Below are 19,534 nucleotides of genomic sequence, written 5' to 3'. Positions count from 1 at the left end.
GAGGTCTCTAGGTCGATCGGCTTAGAGACATCAGATTACTATCATTTCAAGTCACGTGGATTTCTAAAATCGCAAGGAGTTTAAATATACTCTCTATTGTTATTTTCGGCTTTCTTAGGGATGGTACAGAGGTTTTGAAAAAAAAAATCTTCTTTTTTATTTTTTCCTATGCCTCTTATGGAAGATCATACCCACATTGGGTCTAATATCTCCCCATATCAAATTGGGTCTGATATGGAGATATATCGGCCCAATAATAAAAAAAAGAGAGATTTTGATTTTTCAAAACCTTTGGTTTCACCACTAGGGAAGTCGAAAACAATAATAGAGAGCATATTTGAACTCCTTGAAATTTTAAAAATACACCGGAATTGAAATAGTTGCAATTTGAGGTTTCTAGGTCGATAGTAGATTTTGACCATCTGAAATGGTTGCAATCTGAAATTTTCTAACTCAATTAGTAGATTTCGATCGAAATCCACTAATCGACCTAAAGACCTTAGATTGCAATCATTTCAGGTCCTATGGATTTCTAAAATTATAAGCAATCCAAATATGTTCTCCATTACTATTTTTAGCATTCCTAATGGTGGTTTAAAGGTTTTGAAAAAAAATCTTCTTCTCAAACCTGTTATGGGAGATGAGGCCTACGTTGAGCTTGATATCTCCCCATATCAGACCCAATAGAAAAGAAAAAAATAGAGAACTTTTTCAGCTAGCATAGCTGTTGAAAAATTAGTTTGGTGACCAATAGGGATAAGACGACTATTTCACGAGTAGACCGTCGTAAATCAATTTCTCGAGCTAATGAGAAATTAATGTCTAATGAAGCGTTGTTCTGATATGATCGGATGGAAATTTGATTCGTATATGAGTTGGATTCATGGATGAACACTAACTTGAGTATATAGAACCATTGAGGGGTATGAAATTATAATTAATTTCATTGATTGATGGATTAAAAGATTAATTATTATGATATTAATTAATTAATTAATATTTATAATAGATTAAGTAAATAGTTAATCATATTAATTAATTAAATTAATTAATCATAATGAAAAAATTTAAGTGAAAAGGTTTAAGATAAAAGATACATCTCATATCCTTTCACCTCTTGGAAGAAAAATTTTCACCAGAGTAACCCTTCATCCTTATAAAACAAACATCATTCCTTCTACTTAAATCACTCAATTAACACTCAACTCTCAAGTTATGAATTCTCCTCTTGGGTTATACTCTCTCTCTCCTCTCATAAGAGTTTCAAGGCTTTGAAAGTTCGACAGGACTCAAAATTTGGAGTGCTCCTATTTCGAGACGTAAGTCGTTGTATCTTGGGAGACGATTGCCAATAAACCGTAAGCACCTGGACGGGACAATATCGTCTTAAGAAAAATATGTCCTAGCCTTCACCTTGACTTTAATATTCTTATCCTTAGGGATGAGTTTACCCAAAGGGGTTGTGTCGATATCCGAAGGGATAACTCGACGACCGACAAGATTAGGTTGGTAGCGACGATACCAAGAAGGGCATGTCTCTTACCCAAAGAGGTACTTGTATCACCGAAAGGGGATGTCGAGAGTATAAATGAGATAAAGTCCACATCGCCATACCGAACTCCACCGATTAGAGTCATTGACTCATCGTTGAGATGACTAATCGAGCCCAACTGTTGGATCTCAATACCGAAGGAAAAATATACTCATATTTTTTTTTGAGAAAAAATATCCAACAAACTAAAGACGATATTGGTGATTATGGCGACTGTGGGTCTCGCTTTTACTATCGAGAAATTGGAGAAATTCTCCATAATCGTCTTCAAGCGATAATAGTAAAAGACACTGTATTACTTGAAGAAAATGTATCTTTTAAGGTTACAATCAAAAGATGTTCCAGCTGTTAGGGTTGAAATGTGCTAGAGGGGAGGGGGGGGTGAATAGCTCGTCGTGCGCTCGTCATCTTACTTCTTGGTGATGATAGGCAGCAGAAAATACAAGAAACAAAAATACAACGCTAGCACGAAGGATTTACTTGGTATCCACCTCAAGAAGAGGTGACTAATCCAATGATCCACACACGACACACACTCTCCACTATGAAAACACTCCTTCTCGGTCGCAACCGAAGGTGGAGAAACCTCGTACAAACTCACAGAACAACAAGAAGAAAAGAAGAAGCAAAATACAAGTAAACCTTACAAGATTTTACACAGTAAACCCTAACTAGCTTCCCCTTCTTATTTGGAACGTCTCTTGACCTTGGAAGTGCAAGACCACCTTGCTTCAAGAACCTTCAAGATATGGCGGTGAGCTCTGTGGAGAAATCACTGTGTATCAGAGAAGAATCGGGCGAAAGTCTCTTTGGAAGAAAACGCTCGCAACGGCTTTATCCAGCGCCAACGGTCGGATCCCAATCGATTGGATTGCTCCCAATCGAATGGGGAGGCTTTGGATTAATCGGTTGATCGATCCAAAGCACCTCCGTGCTCTCTGGAAATCGTTTGAATCGATTGCCCGATCGATTCAATGTTTATTGCGATTTTTCAACCTCTCAATCGATCACCCGATCGATTGGAGGCTCCCAATCGATGGACTGATCGATTGGGAGGTCTTCTGTGTTATCGCTGATTCTCCCCAATCAATCTACTAATTGATGAATTCAGACAAAAAACATAAGGCTTGATAACATCCCTCTTTCTAACCAGGGAAAATTTTTAAGCACAAGGGAAAATTTTTAAGCACAAGCAAAACACTAGCATATTTACGTACATGGTTTTGCTGAATTTGATCTGAATGAAAAGAAGCACGAAGTATTCTCTTCCTCTTGCAATTGCCGTGCTATGGCTTCATCAATCTGTCAAAGGAGCCTCAGACAACATTCTCAGCTTGTTTTGGGACCGCGTTTATTATACTTCATCCTACCAAATATGCAATTATGCTAGCTGGAAAAATTCTTTATTTTTTTCTCTTTCTATTGGGCATGATATCTCCCATAATAGATTTGAGGAAAAAACAAAAAATAGGAAAAAAGAAATTTTTTTTTCAAAACCTTTAAACCATTCCTAGAAATGTCGTAAATAGTAATGAAAAACATATTTTTTGAAATGATTGTAATATGAGATCTTTAAGTTAGTGAGTTTCGGTCGAAATTATAAAGAATCCAAATATATTTTCTATTATTATTTTCAACTTTTCTAGTAGTGAACCAGATGTTTTTAAAAAACAAAATCTTTTTTTTTTACTCTCTTTTTTGTCTGCTAATTTGGCCCATATCAAATATCAAGCCCAATATGAATCTAATCTCTCCGAAAAGGTATAAGAAAAAAATAAAAAAGAAGAAAAAAGATTTGTTCTTTCAAAACTTCTAGACCACCCCTAGGAAAGTTGAAAATAACAATGGAGAGTATATATATACCTGAAATGATTGTAATATGAGATCTCTAGGTTAGGTCGATAAGTAAATTTTGACCAAAATCCATCGATCGACCTAGAGATCTCAGATTGCGATTATTTTAGATTCTGTAGATTTCTAAAATTACAAGGAGTCTAAATATGTTTTCCATTACTATTTTTGACTTTCATAGGGGTGGTCCAGAGGTTTTGAAAAAAAAAAATATTTTTTTTCTTTCCTTCTGTTAGGCCTGATATCTTTCTATATTAAGCCTAACGTGGGCATGATATGAAGAGATATCAGACCCAACATGAGTTTGATCTCCCATAACAAGTCTGAGGAAAAAAAGAATTTATTTATTTTTTCAAAACCTTTGGATCATCTCTAGGAAAGTCAAAAATAGTAATGAAGAGTATATTTGAATTTTTTGTAATTTTATAAATTCATATGACCTACAATGCCTGAAGTCTTTAGGTCGAAACTCGCTGATCGATGTATAGACCTTAGATTGTAATTATTTTAGATCCTATAGATTTTTAAAATTACAAGAAGTTCAAATATACTCTCCATTATTATTTTTGACTTTCTCTATTTTACCCATAGTCCAAAGGTTTTTTTTTAAAAATAATTCGTATTGAATAAAATAAAATAGGTTAAAAGAAAGAAGAAAGAGATTTGATTGTTTTTCATTGGTTGAAAAAAGGTGAATATGTTCGCCCCAGCGCCCCCGTCAACCCGTTCTAGGGCCAACACGGAGGAGGTAAATCACAGGCGGCTACTAGTCTTTGGAATAGTGACTAGCACATAAGGGAGGTATTTACCTCGGCTTTACCGAGATTCGAACCTCAGACCTCATTGATGACAACGTCTCATGTACTAATCACTATATCTATTCGAGGGGACGATTTGATTGTTTTTCATGAACAAAAAGAGAGGTTGTATGTCATATAATTGTGAGGAGAGTAAAATAGAAAGATTAAATATATTAATGTTCCTTTGATAATTACTAAAGTGTGATATATCTTTTTGTTTATCAATTCAAAAAAGTTAAGTGCTCCTTTTTGATAAATTGCCGTCGATAGAAAATTGAATCGATCAGCATTAATTGGATGGATTAGCCGGATTCTGGTTTAGAAAAAGAAGATATTCAAACGTACAGTAGGTAAATTATATGTCCAAACGTTCAACTAGCGAAAAATCAAGAAAGGCAAAATGAAAATGCACTGGGTTAATATGAAAGAGTTTCACATTTGTACAGAGGAATTTGAGCGGAGTAATATTTTTTGTTTTTTTTGAAAAATATAGAACTATTCTAAAATATATAAATTATATTTATATATTTAAAACGGTATTTACTTAAAGAAAGAAAGACCATTTAAGCACTACCGCGGTCCTCGCATCGGATTGTTGATGGCTCCATGCTCTGGTCCGGTTCCGCCTCCTTCGGCCGCCAACGGTACCTTGGCATAATCTCCGCCGCCACCACTCTCCGCCACCTCGACCAGATCCTCGCCCACTCCATCGTCTCCTCTCATCACCCCGATCTCATCACCGTCACCGCCCTCCTCCGCCGCGTCTCCGATCTCGGCGGCTCAGCGGCTGCCCCCCACGCGCTTCGCCTCTTCTCCTCGGTCGAATACCCCGACATCTTCCTCCTCAATGTACTCCTCCGCACTCTCCCTCACTCCTTCGCTTTACCGCTACTCTCCTCTCTTCCCTGCCGCTACCCTCACCTCCGTCCCAACTCCTTCACCTACGCCACCGTTGCCTCTGCAGCAGCCGCCCGCCCCGAATCGATCGCTGCATTACACGCTCGAATCGTCGTTGATGGCTTCGCCAATGACCCCTACGTCGGTTCTGCGCTTGCCGATCTCTATCTCAACTCGTCCCAAGTATCCATTGCGGAGAAGGTGTTCGACGCAATTCCTGAACCGGACACCGTTCTCTGGAACACCCTCATCTCCGGGTTGGTGGACAATTGCTCCTTTTCAAGAGCAGCGAGCGTTTTCCAGAGGATGATGATCTCCAACACTGCCAAATTCAGTTCTACCACTTTAGCTGTCATTCTCCCAGCTGCAGCGGACCTCCAAGATTTGATCTTGGGATCGCTGGTGCATTGCTTGGCCATCAAATTAGGATTTGCATCTCTTACCCACATTGTCACAGGTTTGATTTCTATGTACTCAAAGTGTGCCAATATCTGTGCGGCTGAATTGATGTTCAGAGAGATTGAATTCCCGGATATAATTGCACACAATGCAATGATCTCAGGCTACTCCATCAATGGTTTGGTCACCTCATCTGTCTGCTTGTTCAAGAAGTTGTTGGCTTTAGGTGTTGAGACACCGAATTCAAGCACCATGGTCGGTTTGATTCCAGTTTTTAGTCCTTTCGGTTATGAATTGCTCGTGACATGCATTCATGGTTTCAGTATTAAAACTGGTATTGTTTTGAATTCTGCTGTATCCACTTCTTTCACTACCATTTACTGCCGAGTTGATGATATGGAGTCTGCAAGAAGAATGTTTGATGCAATGTCTAAGAAGAACATTGCATCTTGGAATGCCATGATATCAGGATACACACAGAATGGTATGACAGAAATGGCAATACCATTGTTCAAGGAAATGCAAGTCTCTAATGTTAAGCCTAATCAAATTACAGTCACTAGCATTCTCTCGGCCTGCGCTCAGCTTGGATCTCTCACCTTGGGAAAATGGGTACATGACATAATCATAGAGGAACGGATTGAGCTCAATGTCTTTGTTTTGACAGCTCTGATTGACATGTATGCAAAGTGTGGAAGCATTTCAGAAGCTAGAAAGATATTCAATGAAATGGAGGAGAAGAATGTGGTCTCTTGGAATGCTATGATATCAGCTTATGGTCTCCATGGAAAAGGCACTGAAGCATTGAAGCTTTTTGAGGCAATGCTGAGTGTTAGCATCGTGCCTACTGGTGTTACATTCCTCTCTGTTTTGTATGCTTGCAGCCATGGAGGGTTGGTCGAAAATGGTCAAGCTATTTTCAAATCCATGCTCTGTGATTATGGAATCAAGCCTAGGCCAGAACACTATGCTTGCATGGTAGACCTTCTAGGTCGAGCTGGGAGAATCAATGAAGCTCTAGAGTTTATCCAGACAACACCTGAGAGTTCGGGCCCTGGTGTTTGGGGTGCCTTGCTCGGCGCTTGCATGATTCACAAGGAAAGTAAGCTAGCTCGAATGGCTGCAGAGAAGTTGTTCGAATTGGAACCTGAGAACCCTGGTTATTATGTTCTTCTTTCTAACATACATTCCTCAAAAAGAAACTACTTGGAGGCTGCCATGGTGAGACAAGATGCTAGAAAGAAGCACCTGCTGAAATCACCCGGGCGCACCTCGATTGAAGTGGGAGATGTTATGCACACTTTCACAGCTAACGGCAATGTTCACCCACAGTCACCTGCAATTTATTCAGAGTTGGAGAAGATAACTGCAAAGATGACTGAGGAAGGGTATCAACCAGAGACTGATGCAGCTCTGTACGATGTTGAGGAGGAAGAGAAGGAGCACATGGTAAAAGTTCATAGCGAGAAGCTAGCAATCACCTTTGCGATCATCAGCACTGATCCAGGAACCGAGATCAGGATCTTCAAGAACCTAAGAGTATGCTTGGATTGTCACAGCTGGACCAAGTTCGTATCCAAGATCACCGAGAGGTTGATCATTGTCAGAGATGCCACTCGGTTTCACCATGTTAAGGATGGGGTCTGCTCCTGTGGGGATTATTGGTGATTTCATGATCCAAGAGAGGATATAACTAGTGAAGTATATGAGCCAGATTCCGAGAATGGCATGAATTCTAATTCACATTTAACATGCAGTGGTTTATGCTTTACATATCAGTACCATCAAAGTTAAAAACCTCATCCTTTTAAAAACCTGTCTCTATTATCATAAATTTTTCCAACAATTTTTTTATGACCCACTATCAATTTATTTATTTTCCTTTATATTTTTTATTTATCTTTATTTATAATTTCATTTACTATATATAATATTAATTAATATTTTAATTTAATATCTATAATTATATTAGTATTTTAAATTTTATATATTTATTTATGTACAAATGATAATTTGATAAAAATAAATAAATATTTAACAAAAATATAAATAAACAAAAAATTAAAAAAAAAACATTAAATATGGCAACGGTCTTTAGGGCTGTAAATAAATTGAGCCGAGTTTTGGGATGTTCAAACTTGTTTGATAAGATAACTAAGCCGAGCCAAGCTTAAAATGAATTAAGTTTTTGAAATGAGTATTTAATCTTAGTTTGGTTTATTTTTTAATGAGCTTGAGCTTGCTTGAAGTTTGACTTGAGTTTAGTTCATTTAGATGTTATCAAGTTCTCAATTCAAGTTTGACTTGAGGTTGGTGATAATCTAAATGTTTTAATGTGACATCATAGTCCCTGGGACGAGTTTGAGGCCTTTAGTATCATAAGTAGAAAATTTTTGAAGATCATTTAGAGCTCGAAATCTAAAAAAATAATATTGATAGGTTTAGGGGACACATCTAAGTCTTAGAGTCGTCAAGCACTTTTATTTAGAGGCGATTGACAATAATTATTCAATTAAAAATAATTCAATCAACTCTATAGAATTTAAAATTAAGAAAAATAAATATGGATAGATTCATAAGAATCTTATCAGTCAGATAGTTTTGACACCAATGTAAAGATTCTAAAACCATCAAAAGAGGGCTCAAAAAATTTAAAACATTAAAAAAATATTAAAAAGTGAACATAGATAGATTCGAGCATGGAGATCCCTTAAGCCTCTTTAAACCAATTCGATCTCTAACACAAATGCAATAATTCACTTGCAGTAAAGATATATCCTCATTAAAATGGTGGTGCTAGTTCATGTGGCCGTTAATTTAAAAACATAAATAAAGTTTAGTTTCCAGACTTATGTTAAAATTTAAATATTGGATAAGTATTAATTCTATTTCTCAAGGTGTTAGATTATGAAATGATGGAGGTGGTATTAGGTCACTTCTGGTCCAATATAATTCCAACCATCTGGTCCATCTCATTAATTTGCACAATTATAATTAGTTTCAATTCATTATCTCCATAATTCCTCATGTAGTGCTGGCGAACGGCATTTGCTTAACTAGGCTTTAATAGGCCATTTATTGGGCCGAAAAATTGTACAGCCCAAAAATTAACCACAAGCACAACTCCGAGCCTACACCGGAGTCATTTCGACAGGTCGGCAACGTAGTAGAGCCAGCGGATGATTTTATGTTTCGGTGGATGGCGACGACGATGAAGGCGGAGCCGCGACGAAGCCATGATGGCGACGCCCTCTCCTAACGGTCCAGTGGGCCTTGACTCGCATTCCAATCGGTGTCCAGTTGCCGTGGATCTCATAAGGCGCGTTAGGGAAGGGGGATAAAGCTTCCTTCTTTTGGACTTTCCATGGGGAGGTAATGCTAGGATTTGATGATATTCTTGTTACTTGTTTGATTTTGCATAGATGCAATGCTAGATGATTAAAAATGCTGATGTATATTGGACTTATTACTTGCTTTTCTAGGTCATATTGAAAATATAGGTGATGATCCTTGTTCTTGTGATGAATTACGATCCAATGGTTGATACATGTTTGTTTACTTAAGTTCCGTAAATTTGATGTCAGGTTGTTCTTAAATTAATTGGAGCAACACTAGATGTTTCTGCTGACATGTTTAAGATTTTAATTTTGTAATGGTATTTGCAAAACCAAAATTTGAAGTGGGAAATACATGAGACGGTAGTTTTTTCGAATTGAAATTATTTTTTCAATGAGGAAGGGGGAAAATGATGTTGAAGAACGTAATCAGTTATCTAACCAAGTGAAACCAATGTTCGTAGTTAACACTGAGTCCAAGGCTTTTTTTAGTTAGTTGGAAATGTCAAAATTGTTCATAGATCATGAATCTCTCTGATAAATTTATGTTGCTTTTCCTATTCCTCTCCTCCTCTCTCAGTAATCTGATTTAATACAAGATATACTTTGTTTAAATTACTCTGAATGTAGATGAGCATAATGTTCATCCTTTGTTTTGGAAAAGACTAAGATGTCATCAATATAAACACAAGTGAAGGAAGTTACTGATCTAAAGATGTCATCCATTTTTCATTGAAATACTTGGGGAGCTATTTTAAGTCCAACTGGCATAACTAGCCATTCAAAATGCCCGTAAGGATAGGAAAATGTTGTCCATGCAATCGAGTCTGGGTGCATCTTGACTTGTCAAAATTCGGATTTCATATCGAATTTGGAGTACCATTTTGAATTCTGAATTTTATTAAGTAATTGATCCTTATCTGGTATCTTATAACCATCTTCATGACAGTTGTCCTTGAGGCGCTTATAATTAAATACCATTCGGGATTGTCCTTGTTTTTATTCTGCTTCTTTATTTACAATAAAAGCAGGACTCCTATGTCTAGAGTCTTGGTCTTGAAAATAACAAGTAACTAGATTTTCTATTTCTTCTTCTTCTTCTTCTTCTTCTTCTGGGCTAGCATAGCCAAGTATGGTTAGTTTTCCTGCAAGGAAATATTGACTTGTGATTTCTTTTTGCAGGCATTAGGAATAGGGCAGGGACAAGTGGAACTGGAAGTGGGATTGAAAGATTTAGCAGGAGGGGTATCACCATGCTTATAAGCGCTAACTTCGGATGGGTAGGCCGACAGGATAGGAGAAATAATAGGAGTGGAAAGAAAAACAACATAATCCTTGGTTAGCAGGAGATCACGATCAGAAGAAATAAGAAAGTTAAGGCTCAGAATAAGAGGGATGAATTTATGGGGCATAGGACGTGTCCAGAGTTGAGAAAGGGAAAGAGGAGGACTAAAAATACCACAATTAGTATAAAAACGAATATGGACATTTTTTTACAAATTTATGACAGCTTAGTTGCTGGCTGTCAAACTGTATACTGAGGAGAGGTGTGTTGGTGGTTTTGATAAGAGAAGGGATAAAGGAAGTGAGCAAAGCTTCATCAATAGTAGAGGTAGTAGCACCACTATCTAAGAATGCCTGAATGTTTAAGGTGCATTGTATGGGAATGTCAATAGTAAGGCTAGTATTACAAATACTGGGAGTTTAGATAAAAACAAACTCAGTATGATCAAATTCTTAGGAAAGTACAACACCCTTACCTTTATCAGGAGTAAAAGGTTGAGCAAAAGATAGGGGAGTGGCATCCCCAAGCAGAGCAAGTTCAGTTTCTAATAAGTTAAGACGGGTTTCTAAAACAGAAACTCGTGTTTCTAATAAAATATTACAAGTACTACCTTTCACAGTACGTGTTTGTGGAATTGTAATTTGGAAGAGTGCATCAAGGCAAAGATTACAACATTGCCGTTTGCAAATTTTACAAGTACCACGGTGAAAGATAGAAGGATAATCGCCACATGTAAAACATGGGATATTTTCAGAACCTTCCTTTAATATCCAGTCATGTGGGCAAGTATGTTGATCCGAACGTAAATTGGTTAAGTTTTGGGGTATAAATTGATAATACATTAAAGTCAAATTAGTAATGTCATTTAAGGTTTCCTCAAACATGGGATCATCAAGAGGATCATCATCGGAAAGATTGTCATTATAAGGATCCAAAAAGGAGTTTATTAAAGAATAATCAATAGAAGAGGGTACTACAGTATCGAATAAATAGAAGAAGTATCAGATACATTTGATTGAACTTCTATTAAGTCGAAATTTGTATCGCCCACTACCATAGCTTCTAGGCTATACAAATTTTTCTTGTCAGGACAAACAGGTGAAAGATGTCCTGGTTTATGACAAGCAAAGCAAATAATGGTATTAGAATAAGTTTTCTTGGGTTTGAATCGTCTCACATGTTTGTCTTTGTTTAAATAAGGTTTTCGCTCCTTGCTTTTTCTAATGTAATAAGTCTTTTTGGGTGTGAATTTGGTTTAGAGGAGAGTTTTGCTGGTGGTTTCATATGTCTTTGTCGTTGTCTTATTTGTTTTTGTTGACTCCCATATTGTCGTGGAGTATAAATTTGACTACAAAATCCATATTGTTGGTTTTTAAGTTTTTTTGGATTTTAATATAAGTACATTTAGTCTTAAGGGTGGTTAAAATGTCTTGGATCTTGACACCTATGTTGTCATAGAGTGCGGGAACTTGTAGATCTGTCTAAGATTTATGAATCTCTTTTCCTAAGTCTCCTGGTAACGCTGGGTTACAATAGTTTCTAGAAACAGCTGTTAAAACTAAAAAGTCATTATATAATGGTTTAATGTAATTCTAATTATATAATTAGAGTTGTTCTAAGTCCCTCATTGCTTCCTTTTGTCCAATATCGAGTCTAGTAGCCAAGAGTCGATGAATTGTATAACAAAAATTAAGAATATTATTTCCTTGAGAGGCAATTCTAGTAACTTCATCAGGAAAATGAAGTTTAAAATCTTCCCAGGTTGCTCTGGCTACACCACCTAAATAATTTTCTCCTACTCGTATCATAGCATCACCGGTTTCTATATCAAGTTCATGTTTGGCTTGATAGTCCCTTTTGAATGGAACTATTTATTGCTCTAAGTATTATATAACTGAAGATCACATTCAGTTACATTAAGTAGAACTACGTCTTTTCCAAAGAAAGTCATTTATTGAGGTCTTCTTTTACCTGTAGTTCTTACTAAAGGATTGTTATTAGTATAGAGAACTATTCTAGTTCTCAGAGGGTGTCATTAGCCATAATCCATCGTTTTCATTGTGCTTGCTGGCTAACAGCTATGAGTGACTATAGTTAATGATCACAAATTCTTAGGTTTGGGGTTAGTAAGAACAGAATCGGTCAACTGAATAATTTTATTTCATGATGCCACATTTGCATTTTCTTTTGTGTCACCACTTTCTCCCGTCATCAATTCTTTTTTCTTGTGTTTTCTTGAGCTGATTTAACTAGGAGGTAATGTCTTTCTCAATTATTATTTTGGCATGCTGATAATATTCTCTTTGCTCTTTGAATTTTCTTCTCTACACCTAAAGTTGCAGTTAAAGTGCAAATTTTGGTTCCCTAATTATGTTCTGATGTAACATTGTTCAGCCTTTTTGATCAGCAAGATTGCTTTTCAATTGATTGGATGCTCCCAATAAATTGATAAGCATGGTCGACGTCGGCTTGGTCAATCTGATCATCATGACTTGCCTAATCAAGCGAATTGATGTTGTTCATTCAGTTTGCTTGATTCCTCTTGTTCAAGGGTCAAATTTTTTTAGGCTGCAGAGAATGTAAAGGTATAATTGTAGTTCTGGGTATAACATCCTTTCCATCCTTCTCATTTTCCTTCTCACTTTCTTGACTATCCAAAGCCGATCCCACCTAATGGGATAAAGTTTGGTTGTTGTTTTCTTGACTATCCAAAGTAAAAGACACTGAAAAAGAAAAAAAAAAACTTCTGCCTAAAGTTCATTCCTTGCTTTTTTTCTATCATATTTTCACTCCACAACTAAATGGGGTCTAAGCAGGGTCCAGAAGCTTGTTGCCCTCTGAGAAGTCTGCAAAGGACATTTAGTCTCACACTGACAAGAAGGCGACCCTTTCCTCTAGGAGGCTTTTGAGACTAGGTAAAATCACAAGTCACTTTAGGTTTGCTGAATCTCTCACTAACAATCACTTCAATCTGAACAATTGCATATTTTGATGAATCGTTTGCAGATCATAAATGCAGCCTTTAAAGGCATGCCCAAGGACTTTGGGTGGAAAAAATTAAAGGTTCTCCATATAATTAACAGTAGGGCACCAAGGAACCTACAAGGAGCAAAGCTTGGTGTCCATGTATTCTATTGTTAACCAAACCAACTTTATACTGAAACTTCGATTGCACTCTGTTCTCTTTGCTTGCAAACACATGCAGCACATCTAATTAAAAGCCACCGAGCCTAATGGTGAGTGCAACTTCTTTTCTTCATCAACTAAATGCGAGAGCACGTTAAAAAGTTTCTTGGAAGTTTCTCCTATATGTGTTTTGCTACTTTATTAGCCAATAGATTCTCTCAGTCTCTCTTAGGGCACTTTATTTTCGGTGACAAAAGCGTGGTTTGCCTTGAAGAAAAATGGGTCTTTCTTTATGCTCCAGAGTGGCATATAGCTAAGAGATGCAGAAAGAGGGCACACCACGAGGAAGCAAACAGAGCAGAGCAGGTGCCAATACACTGTTCCCACTCCACCGTAACTCAGCCACTCTATCATACTATTGCCAGCTATAATTTCCAAGACAATTCTCACTGCAGCATACAGCAAAAGAAAACATTCGAACTGTATCGCTTGATTGTTCTGCATTCAGGGTGTTAGACAATTGCCAAACGTGCATAAGTAGGATTAGTTCATAACTTAATATTTTGAGATTATTTTTTATTGTCTTCTTGTCATCATTTTGAATGAGTTATGAGGATTTATTTGTTGCATATAAGCCAATGAATCAATTCTTCCCTTTTGCAGCTGATCATGATCGAGTCAGGATAAAGCTTAACGTGTTCTGATCTCGAGGTAAGCTGTTAAGATAATAAATAGTGACTGCTCATACCAGAAATTTATGCTCTTTTACAATAGTTATTAATCAAATAATGAAACAAACTGATCACAAGGATAATACTATATTAGTTCACAAGTTAGGAAATGCTGCTGAGTATTTATTTAAATTTAAACTAATTATAAAGAGAGTTAAATTTTAAGGACAATGTTAAATGATTAGAATATACTTTGTAAATCATTATTAAAAATATTTTAGTAATATAATCTCTATATATTAATTATATGCATACATTACAATTTAATTTTAATCAGTCAAATTCTGATTATATAGATTTACCGAAATTTTAAATAAAGCATGTCTACCTCGGTGCCTAAAATGCAGGTCTACCTCGGTGCCTCCTTTTAGGTGTGGTCCTATAATTGCTTCTATAGGGCGGGATCGTGAAAATTCAGGTATATTTATTCTACTCACAAAAAATGAGACTTGAACAGTTAACTGGTAGCAAAATAAATATAGCATTGATTGTTTCTCTCTCCTTTCATATTTTCTCAAGTTTTTTGTGCTAATCAAAACATCTAACTAAGATGAAAGTGATGATTCTCCAAGCATGAAGGAACCATAAACAAATTGATCTATATTTGATGACCATCTTTACACCTTTTTTTTTTTTCTAGATGCAGCAATTCAAAGAACCAGATCAAGAACCGAAATATGAATCATATCAAACGCAATTTTCTATCTTGTTCTGCCTCCCTGTAATCCAGAGAAGAGTTCTTCTCGCAAATGAAGGTGTTTCATCCACCCTTGACACTGCTCCATCGAAGCCGCCAACCTCCTCCGCGTCTGAATCCAATTCCAGTTCCAGTTCACTCACGTTCTCACTGCGCCACTTAGAACCATTGAGCTGAGCCGTGGCGGCGAATGGACTGCTGCTCTGCTTCAGCTTAAGGTCTGTTTTTCCACTTTGAATCACAGGCAATCTAAACGACACTGCCCTCCTTGTTTCCACGTCCTCCTTCCCCTGCCGCAGCCAAATCTTAGACACCGAGAAGCTCTCTTTTTTAGGCAAGCCATCAAACAACTTGTGTGCATTCCGTTCATCGCATCTTGAGCTTCTCGCCGCATTGAACTCATTAAACCCTTCTCTTCTGGAGTTGCCGTCGCACTCCGACCTGGCGATTCGTTGCCCGGGCTTCTTGAAGCTCGCCGTGTTCTTCACCGGCTTGATGGAAACCCTAAGAACGGACCTGTCCTCCATAACGTACTCGTACGCCCCCATGGAAAAGCACCGCCTTTGGTTCACTTCACCGCTGCTGCTGCCTTGCGCCTCACTTCCACCGATCTCCACGCTTCTAAATTTCCCAAGTTTAACAGCCACATCGATCTCCTCCTTCGCTGATATTTCATCGTCAATTGACTCGGATTCCCTTCTCTGGGAACCAAAACCGATCTCTCGGGAGCTGTTCTCCCCGCCGGCTTCAAGAACAACCGCCATGGAGCTGCCGCTGTGGCTAGGCGACAAATCATAAAGGAGGCTCGCCCTGCACAGCGGACAAGTGGAGTGGGACAGGAGCCAGGTGTCAATGCACTGGGTGTGGAACGCGTGGCTGCACTTGGGGAGCAGCCGGAGCTTGTCGTCGCCCTCGAACTCGCAAAGGCAGACGGCGCAGTCGAAGGGGTCCTTGATGCCGGCGATGGACTTGTACTGGAACACGGGGAGGGCGTCGATGAAGGCTTGGTCGACCCCGGCGTCGTGGAGATGGAACAGCTGCTGTAGCTCCCCCTGGAAGGTCGTGGCATGCCCCATTGTCTCCGGGTCCCTATTGCTGGGCCGGAGGAAGTACCTCATGAGCAGATGAAGGAGACCAGAGACGAAGAAGATGATGGCCAGGATTACTATGATCAATAGGATGCTGGGGGTGATCCTGTTCCCAAAATCTACTAGAGAAGGAGAAGGAGGAGGAGGTGCAGAAAGGAGACTCCTTTCCGCCATCGATAGGATAGGAACACAGGAGGGAGAAGTAGATATGGTTCACCGGTGCTTGCTCTCTCTTAACACCAAAACTCCATGTCCAACAAAGCTCGCAGTAATGCAGGAAGAAGAAAGAAACTGTTAGTTGAGGTCAAAACGGAAAGGAAGTGGTGGTGGAGAAATGAATGGTGGTGTCAGGTGATGAGGTCCCAGGTATAAATGAATTTGCTTACGCATGGCTTGGACACGGATGGCGATCGCAGATCAGAGATCACGATGACGATTAGAAAAAGGAAACAGAGAGATTGATTAGAGATTAGAGAAGTCCGTGCTTGATCTCGCTTTCGATTTGCAGAGGGGCAGAAGAGGTGAGTTGAGTTTTCGAGGTGAATCTTTTATTTAGTCCAAATCCCAAAAAAAAAAAAAAAAAAAAAAAAAAGCTAAAGCTTCTCCTTCGGCTTCTATTTGACTTTGCATGCACTTTCGTTAAATGTTTCGTCTTGCATAGGGATAGATGGTTGCTTCTGTCCTGCTCGACGTCTGCAATCTGCATGGTTTGTCACAGAAATAGAGGGATATCATGATTTGTGCCGGAAGAAGGGGAGGTGAGGCGCTAGTTTAGACCTCTCAAGGGCGCGATTTCCCGTGCCTGGTGTCTCATGCCACATTAACGGGAACATGCAAGAAAAATAGGAGCGTTTTTCATCATCGGTTCAAAGATTAAAAAAAACAAATAAATAATAAGAGTCAGCCACTTGGAAATAAGGTGTCATAAAATTATTATTTAAGATTTTTTTAAAAAAATAATTTTTATCTACAAACAAATCAAATGTGGAAAGTTAATTGCTTAAAATTTGTTGGTATTATTGTGTGAGAATATAATTTAATGATCAAGTTAGCTGAGAAGAATTTTAAATATGCACTTTTTAAAGAAAAATAACATTTGCAAATTAATTTCTAAAATGAGATTAAAATTCAAATTCTGTATAAAATTAAGGTACTAGTAATTAAGTTAAGGGTAAAGGCTTTGATTGAAAAATTAGGATAGGAGAGACTTCACCATATTAGTGAGGAAAATGTCTTTAGTTTACGTAGTTGTAAGTTGTTTAGGGATAGAAAAAATATTTAAGAAAAATTAGAAAAAGAGGAGGTTTTCTGATTTATTTTACAGGTAGATGCTTTTTAAAAAAAAATAAAAAGAAATAGAAGTGGTTAAGTTAGGAATTCATATTTTTGTTTTTTTTTTTTTTTTTTTTTTTTGCAGCTTTTCACCGAATAACTAAGTTTCATAAATACTTAAATTACGAATCCAAGTTTTAAAATGACACCCCTCTCATTTATATCAGGCGACAGTTATAATTTTTATTTTTTAAATAAAGAGATTTTATTTAAACATCTATTTATATTTTTTAAAAATATTTCTTTCCATGTTAGATTGATATTTAAAGTAATATATATAATTAGGATCATTATCCGAATACATAAGATATTGATACGATCATAAAAGGTCCCATCAAGTGTGGGTTAAAGAAGGAAGAGAGCAGCCGCTATGGAGATCAAAATTAAGAAGGTCAATGTTAGAGGACCAACAAAGCTCACTAAAAGGTGGTCGAGCGGAATCCTACATTAAGGGTCGATCGGGCATGAGTCGTCCAACCGGCAATAGGATGAGCCAAGCGAAGGTGTGTGTAGATGACCGGATCACTATTTCAATAGGGCAAGACATACTGTTTATACTTGCCGTCGCAAAGAAAAGTAGTCGAGCAGAGGAATACTCGGTCGAGCAAAGGAGTACTTGGCCAAGCAATAATCCCGCTCGGCTGATCGACAGGAACGTTGACGTGTATTTGGATATACTTTTGGGAGATGACGCTGTTGACACGTGGCATGGTCTACAGGCAGATCATATGACGGACAAATCAGAGAATGTGTCCATGACTAATTGAAGAACGTGTCCGTGACCACATGCCCATGATCAATTGGAGAACGCATCCACGATCAATAGGAGAATGTGTCCATGCCTCGAAAAGCACGCACGTCACCCACCAACGTATTATATAAAGGGGGTTCGTACATCGGTATAGGTACACATTTTTTCTACTGTTTTCATTTGCGCTACTCCTGTTACGTCTTCTTCTTCTTATCAGTGACTGACTTGAGCGTCGGAGGGTCAACACCGGAGACCCATTCCTTGGCTCGGCACTAACGTTTCTTGTGATTGCATATCGACACAAGGTCTACTTTTGGTCAACGCAGCAGCCACATCCCCAGCTTTCTGTCTCCTCAATTTTCAGACAAGATCATATTGATGTCGTCTGTCGAAACGTAGCCTAAATATGAAACGCGAAGATGGAGGATGCTGGACGACTCACTACGATGACTTTGATAAAGGAGGAGTTGGATATGCTGATACAAGCCCGAGCAACAAAAATGTTGGAGCAACAATAGCAGCAGACATTGGCCGAGTGCTAGGTACAAGAACCCGCGACCACAGTGGTGGGTCACCAAGCTGGATATGGAGACCAAGCGGATCATGAACCTACTCATAGATAAAGTAAGAAGTTGACCGGCATATACAGAGACGTGCCCCACGCGCTGATCCCCTTCCACCGAGCACTGTTCCACACTCCAGCAAAGGAGCTAGGCCGAGTGGATAAGGAACGAGGATCCTCCTCAGACGACGCGCCCGTTCGGGATGCGCGTAAAGGGAAAGTACCAAGTAATGATGATTCGCCCGAGCGGATCAATCAGCAGTTCTCTCGAGAGATTTTGGACGACCCGCTGCCAAAGCATTGCACCCCACTTACAATCAGAGAGTATAATAGAAAGTCATATCCGGACGACCACCTGGCCTAGGTTGATAACGCGGCAACACTTCATCAGTACACCAATGAGGTAAAGTGTCGAGTCTTCCTCACTACACTTTCCAGATCAGCGCAGTTCTGGTTCAGACGAATGTTGATCAGCTCGATTCATAACTTCAAAGACTTTCGAGTGACATTCTTACACCACTTCTCCATTAACTGCCGCTACCAGAAGATGAGCGTTAACCTATTTGCCTTGAAACAATAGCCCAAGGAAGCATTGAGAACCTACATCAAACGCTTCAACCAGGTGACCATGGATATTCCATCGATCTCCTCTGAGATATTGGTGAACGCATTCACCCAAGGGCTCATCGAAAGAGAATTCTTCCATTCACTCATCCAAAAGTCGTCGAAGGACTTTGACCACCTGCTCAAGAGGGCCATGTAGTACACAAATATGGAAGAAACCCAAGCGGTGAGGAGAAAGGTGGTGCCTATCGAGCATGCATTAACGTACGAGCTGAGACCACCGAGCAGCCATCAGCCACCCAAGGGGCCCTCAGCGGGAGGAGCACAGCGAAACCAGGAGCCCAACATGCATGTCGTGCAGCATGTTGTAGCCAAACGCCAGGACGCCATTATTTTGCTCTTTCCACTAGTCGACGATACACAACATGCGCGACTGCTACGACCTGAAGCCAATCGTGAGTAGGTCGGCTCCATGAGGATATCGTCATCGATCACCATCGCCTGATCAACACCATAGGTGCTGATCAGCCGGGCAAAGAGTTGAAAAAGAATGACGGTCGAACC

At 38.7% G+C, this 19,534-nt stretch overlaps 2 protein-coding genes across 2 annotated transcripts; one reads left to right on the top strand and one right to left on the bottom strand.

Annotated features, from left to right (window-relative positions):
• The first annotated feature begins 4,781 nt into the window (after positions 1–4,781).
• Positions 4,782–7,251, top strand: LOC122017025 (pentatricopeptide repeat-containing protein At4g30700-like). The gene has a single exon (XM_042574486.1). The coding sequence runs from the start codon at positions 4,810–4,812 to the stop codon at positions 7,165–7,167; it is 2,358 nt and encodes a 785-aa protein (XP_042430420.1). The 5' UTR covers positions 4,782–4,809; the 3' UTR covers positions 7,168–7,251.
• A 7,305-nt stretch (positions 7,252–14,556) lies between these two features.
• On the bottom strand, positions 14,557–16,101 carry LOC122015306 (RING-H2 finger protein ATL13-like). Its single transcript, XM_042572129.1, has one exon. It carries the CDS (start codon positions 15,933–15,935, stop codon positions 14,664–14,666), a length of 1,272 nt encoding a protein of 423 aa, XP_042428063.1. The 5' UTR covers positions 15,936–16,101; the 3' UTR covers positions 14,557–14,663.
• Between the last annotated feature and the right edge of the window lie 3,433 nt (positions 16,102–19,534).

This window comes from Zingiber officinale, chromosome 8B (assembly GCF_018446385.1).
Source record: "Zingiber officinale cultivar Zhangliang chromosome 8B, Zo_v1.1, whole genome shotgun sequence".
Taxonomy (NCBI): Eukaryota; Viridiplantae; Streptophyta; class Magnoliopsida; order Zingiberales; family Zingiberaceae; genus Zingiber; species Zingiber officinale.
Note: the sequence above shows the minus strand (reverse complement) of the source record. Positions and strands in the feature narration are given on the sequence as shown.